This window comes from Berghia stephanieae, chromosome 14, assembly GCF_034508935.2.
Source record: "Berghia stephanieae isolate SIO BIC M18660-M18661 chromosome 14, UCSD_Bste_1.3, whole genome shotgun sequence".
NCBI classification, from domain to species: domain Eukaryota; kingdom Metazoa; phylum Mollusca; class Gastropoda; order Nudibranchia; family Aeolidiidae; genus Berghia; species Berghia stephanieae.
This window is the reverse complement of record NC_088373.1, coordinates 5,641,446-5,647,053: the sequence shown is the minus strand read 5'-3', so window position 1 is coordinate 5,647,053 and position 5,608 is coordinate 5,641,446. Positions and strand designations below refer to the sequence as shown.

The 5,608-nt window shown below is 35.1% G+C and overlaps 1 protein-coding gene across 1 annotated transcript in view; it reads right to left on the bottom strand.

Annotated features, from left to right (window-relative positions):
* Positions 1 to 1,437: 1,437 nt before the first annotated feature.
* LOC144959795 (procathepsin L-like) overlaps positions 1,438 to 5,608 on the bottom strand; it is an 18,614-nt gene continuing 14,443 nt past the window's right edge. Inside the window, exons 7-9 of the mRNA XM_078892545.1 lie at positions 4,004 to 4,111; positions 3,204 to 3,370; positions 1,438 to 1,669 (exon numbers count right to left, since the gene is read on the bottom strand). Of these exons, the coding sequence (XP_078748671.1) occupies positions 1,570 to 1,669; positions 3,204 to 3,370; positions 4,004 to 4,111 (375 nt within the window). The 3' untranslated portion in view covers positions 1,438 to 1,569. The remainder of the gene's footprint in view (positions 1,670 to 3,203; positions 3,371 to 4,003; positions 4,112 to 5,608) is intronic.

The following is a 5,608-nucleotide window of genomic DNA, read 5'->3' as shown; positions in this document are numbered from 1 at the left end:
TTAAATGTTGAACTGGTCACAAATATAAATTGTTGGCATTAGCACTCTAAAATATGGTATCCATTCTCCTCAATGAAACATACAAACTCAACACAAGTCTGATATTTCTGGCTATAATTTTAATTTTCAACATCTTAACCATCCCGACTTAATACCGTTTTGAGGCGAAGGGTCACAAATGTGTTGCAAGCGCCGTAAAACTCTTAAAACAAACAAACAAAAACAATTCATATCATTTTATTTGTCACAAATTTCCTCACTTTCTCACATGCTATTATCGTCACAAAATACAGAAAATCAACAATAATAAGAGTAATATTAATGACAATAATTATAATAATTATAATAACAATAACGATAATAACAATAATAATAATAATAGTGATGATTATGTTGATGATGAAGACAATAATGATGATGATGATAATAATGATAATAATAATCATAATCATGATGATGATGATAAATATAATAATAATAATAATAATAATAATAATAATAAAAATAATAATAATGATAATATTATTATTATTAATCATAATAATAATAACAGTGATAATAATAATAATAATAATAATAATAATAATAATAATAATAACGGCGATAATAATAATAATAATAATAATAATAATAATAATAATAATAATAATAATAATAATAATGATAATGATAATAATAATAATAATAATAATAATAATAATAATAATAATAATAATAATAATAATAATAATGATTAGTATTAGCAGAATTACTTATGAGTTGGAGTGTCTCCTACGTACACATATTTACAGGTCCGATAACCAAATGCATTTATGGGCTTGATCTTAACTAAACTTGTTGTAATGCACACTATATTATTGCGATGGTTTGAGCGTATAGAGTACAGTATTTCCATTACTACAATGAGCCCATAACAATACGCTTCAACAGTCGTGACGTCACTTCCCCCGTAATGACGCAGAGTAACTTAGTAATTGGCTCTAAACTATCGGAACAATGGCGGACGCCCTTATGAAATATTTCTCCGACGAGCATAAAAGTGTATCCAGAGGAGAAAAACATTATAAATCTGATCATATTTTGATTTTTTTTTTACATTCTGATCACATGACACGTGAAAATGATCTAGCCAGCATGAAGAATAAAAAAAAGTACCAATTTTCTTTGTTTAGAACCAAGCTGCTCGTTGCTAGGCGACGTGACATCAGACTATTGAATCCTATTTGGATTATCAGACCTGCAAATAAGCACACTTTGCGTCGTATTTCTCTTATAAAAGAATTGCCACAGAGAAAGAAAGAGCTCAGTTGGGAGACGGGCGGTTAACTCACTCAACCCTAACACCGACTTTAGTTTACCAGGGTTACTTTTACCCCATGCCTATTCATTACATTTTTATGAGATAAATTATAGGTGTAGTATCAAAGATGATGTTTTTTTTTTTTTTTAATGTTAATGACAGTTGAATAAAACTATCTATGTACATGCTTATTTTAATACATTTTTTCCAGTTTTGAAAACTAGCAAAAATCTCTAGGATTGAGTGAGTTAATCACAACGCTTCTGCTTTTAGACCTCCGGATAGCTGGCATGGCTGGCGATTCCGCACTGATTGTGTTTGTTACGGGACATCTTGATATAGCCTTGGTCACCCCAGTACGTACCCCAGCTGAGGACAAAGTAATATTTTAAAAATTACTAGAGCTTTGTTACGGGACATCTTGATAAATATAGCCTTGGTCACCCCAGTACGTACCCCAGCTGAGGACAAAGTAATATTTAAAAAATACTAGAGCTTTTATAGATAGTATGCGCTTGGCTAAGGAGCTCACAACATTGCCATCCGGAAGTATAGCGGACCAACACACAAAACTATGTGTAACCGTGAACGAAGTTTATAGTCGGGTTGATACAGTTTAGTGAGAATTATTCACAAACGCGGATGGCAAAAAAAAAAAAAAAAAAAAAAAACAATAACAAAGACCTGAGTGAAGTCATCTTCGAACTATCTATAGGTACCGTCAACTGGCTACTTAGGCCACCCGGGGTAACTTAGGCCACTTACTGAAAACACGATTGCTTATTTTAAAAGATAAATTACATGCAGCCTTTATCTTTTAAATAATTAGAACCCAATATATCTAATAAGCACTCATGAATTTAACTTTTTTAAAAGCAACCTTTTTTATTCTACTAACTGGCCTTATTAGTAACTCAGGTTGGTGGTAGCGCAATATCCACTTAATGTGTTCAAAAAAGCGCTTTACATAGGGTCCCTGACCAACAGCAACACGTAACGTGTAGAACGAGACATGACGCCTATCAGTTAGGCGATATTCGATATTACAATTTTTTTCGGACAGAGACAACGCTGTTAACGGCCAGGTACTCATTTTACACCTGAGTACAGTGAGAGAATGTGAGTAAAGAAAGAGTCTTTTCAAAGGACTCAACTATGCACCGACGAGCGAGGCTCGAACCCAGGACCTTCCGATCCGAATGTGTGTCATACCACTAGACCACATAGCTGCGCAACAATACAGGATTGAATAAAACAAAATGAATAAATATACAGGAGGGCCCAAGACAATAGCTCAATTGTTAGCTCACTCATTTCACATGCAAAGGGACCGAGATCAACAACGGGTGAAATTAGAAATCTATATATTTTTCTGACCCCCCCCCCCCCCCCACCCAATTTCCACCCAACAGTGATTGGGTTGCTGAGTCTGCGATAAACCAGCGTGTTAACCAAACGGATAGCTAGCAATTATTATTGTCCGTTTCACGGTGCAGAAACCGGGATAAACATCGGCTCCGTGGGCCAATTGACTCTCCTGATGGACGACAATCGATGTCACCTTTAGACTTTTTAATCTCCGCGTCATTTGATTCCTAATTGACCCACCATCTCAATAAGAGGTTATGTCGGTTTAAATCTGATCCCTATAATGCTATGCATTACGGAAAGATACTCACAATAACTACCAGCCAGATATAACGTACCAACATACAAAACTATGCGTAACCTTGAACGTTTATAGTCTGATAGAATTTAGTGAGAATTACTCATAAAAATGGCTGTCTAAAAACAATAACAAAAGAGAGTGACGTCATTTTCATGCCTTCTGTAAGTGAAGTTCGAACTAAAATAGTCAGAAATACGAACTTCCGTTTTTTTGTTTAAATCTTGGAAACCTCACCTATTTTTGACAAGCCAATAATCCCGGCCTGTGTCGGTTCCGTAGCCGACTACCAAGACAGCGTGATCCAGATTGTTGGGGCTGCACTGAGGCTCGTCATAGATACCACCCTTGTACATTTGAAAGGAATAGTGCGTGGCGTCTATAGCAACGGATACGGGGCCGATCTGTCAAAAGAAAATTATGACGTAAAACTTGAGCTTTTATATATAAATAATAACCTGAAGTTGAATGTAAGCTTTAATTTAATTACAAAAACTGATCAAATGAACGTTACGGGTTTCCCCTTTATCAACAAAACAGGATGATTGAAACACCACAGAAGAATGAGATGATGTGGTAGTGGCGTAGTTAAGATGAATCCTTCGAGCAGCAACATTTACGCTTTTATATATAGCGCAATATCCACTAAACATGCTCAAACAAAGCGCTTTACAAGGGGTCCCAACAGCAACGCTTAACATGTAGGACGAGACATGACACCTGTTATGCGATATTACAATTTTTTTCGGACAGAGACAACGCTGTTAACGGCCAGATTCAGATAGTCATTTTACACCTGAGTGTGGTGAGAGAATGTGAGTAAAGAGCCTTTTCCAAGGACTCAACTATGCGCCGAGTGAGACTCGATACCAGGACCTTCCGACCTGAAAGCGAGTGTCATACTACCACAAGACCAACAACAACAACAACAATAATAATAATAATAATGATAATAATAATAATAATAATAATAATAATAATAATAATAATAATAATAATAATAATAATAATTAATAAATAAACAATGAATTCAATACCTTAGCCACCGCTTCCTGCAAGGACGATTCAGACCCAGCCGGCACATCGGTATAGGACAGGGCATCTCCTCCAAAATACGCCTTGTTGTAATGGCAATAATGATCGTCCTATTACAGGTGATAATAATAATATTAATATGCAATTTGATGACCATAACATCACAATATAATAATAATAATATTCAATAAACAAAAAAAAAAAAAATGAATGTAACTATAACAGCTTCGACAAAGAACAAAATAAAATACCAAACACGGAACGTTTCGGGCTCAAAACCCTTCTTCAGCCAAAAACAATAACAACAAACAATAAAGACATATGTGACCCTGTGCCTCAAAACGGTATTAAGTCGGGATGGATAAGATGTTGAAAATTGAATTTATAGCCAGAAATATCAGACTTGTGTTGAGTTTGTATGTTTTATTGAGGAGAATGGATACCATATTCTAGGGTGCTATTAATGCCAACAATTTATATTTTTGACCATTTTAACATTTAATTCGGCTTTTAAGCATATGGTTCGTTCCGACATAATACCGTTTTGAAAGGATGGATCACATATATAAACTACTAAATTCCAAATAGACGAGATATTTTGTGGGTAGTAGAAATGTATTTATGTCTTGCTTTATTGTTCTTTTATTTTAATCGATCGATATTTCAAGGACGAGTTTTCTGGTCAAAATCTTAATTTTATTTCTCTCCAGATTACATCAGTGCTGCTGGTACTGGTACCTACCAAGCTAATGAGAAATAATAACGATAATCATAATATTATGTTTTTCAAAGTATGCAACAGCTAGAGAGGAGGTATTGTCGGGTACTGCACCACTACTACAGTCAAAACTCTATGATGAGGCCCCTGACAGTGACAGAGCTGAAGACAAGGCTGTTTCTTCACCAACTAGACATAAAGTAAAGATAATATGAGAAGGGCGCGGGGGGGGGGAGGAGAAGAAGGAGGAGGAGAAAGGGAAGAAGAAGAAGAAGAAGAAGAAGAAGAAGAAGAAGAAGAAGAAGAAGAAGAAGAAGGAGACGAAGAAGAAGAAGAAGAAGAAGTAGAAGAAGAAGGAGGAGGAGGAGGAGGAGGGGGTGGAGAAAGAGAAGAAGAAGAAGAAGAAGAAGAAGAAGAAGAAGAAGAAGAAGAAGGAGAAGGAGACGAAGAAGAAGAAGAAGAAGAAGGAGGAGGAGGAGGAGGAGGGGGTGGAGAAAGAGAAGAAGAAGAAGAAGATGATGATGATGAAGAACAAGAACAAGAAGAGGAAGTAGTAGTAGTAGCAGCAGCAGTAATAATAATAATAATAATAATAATAATAATAATAATAATAATAATAATAATAATAATAATAATAATAATACTAAGAAGAAGAAATAGAAGAAGAAGAAGAAGAAGAAGAAGAAGAAGAAGAAGAAGAAGAAGAAGGAGAAAGGAAGACCCTACGAAATTAGCATCCACAGCAAAAGACCGTGAACAGTGGAAGGAAATGACACAGATGAGTAGAGAGGCAGCCGAGGCGTCCCGATCGGATGATTAGGAAGCGAAAGGCCTTAAGTCAGTAAGTCAATAATAATAATAATAATAATAATAATAATAATAATAATAT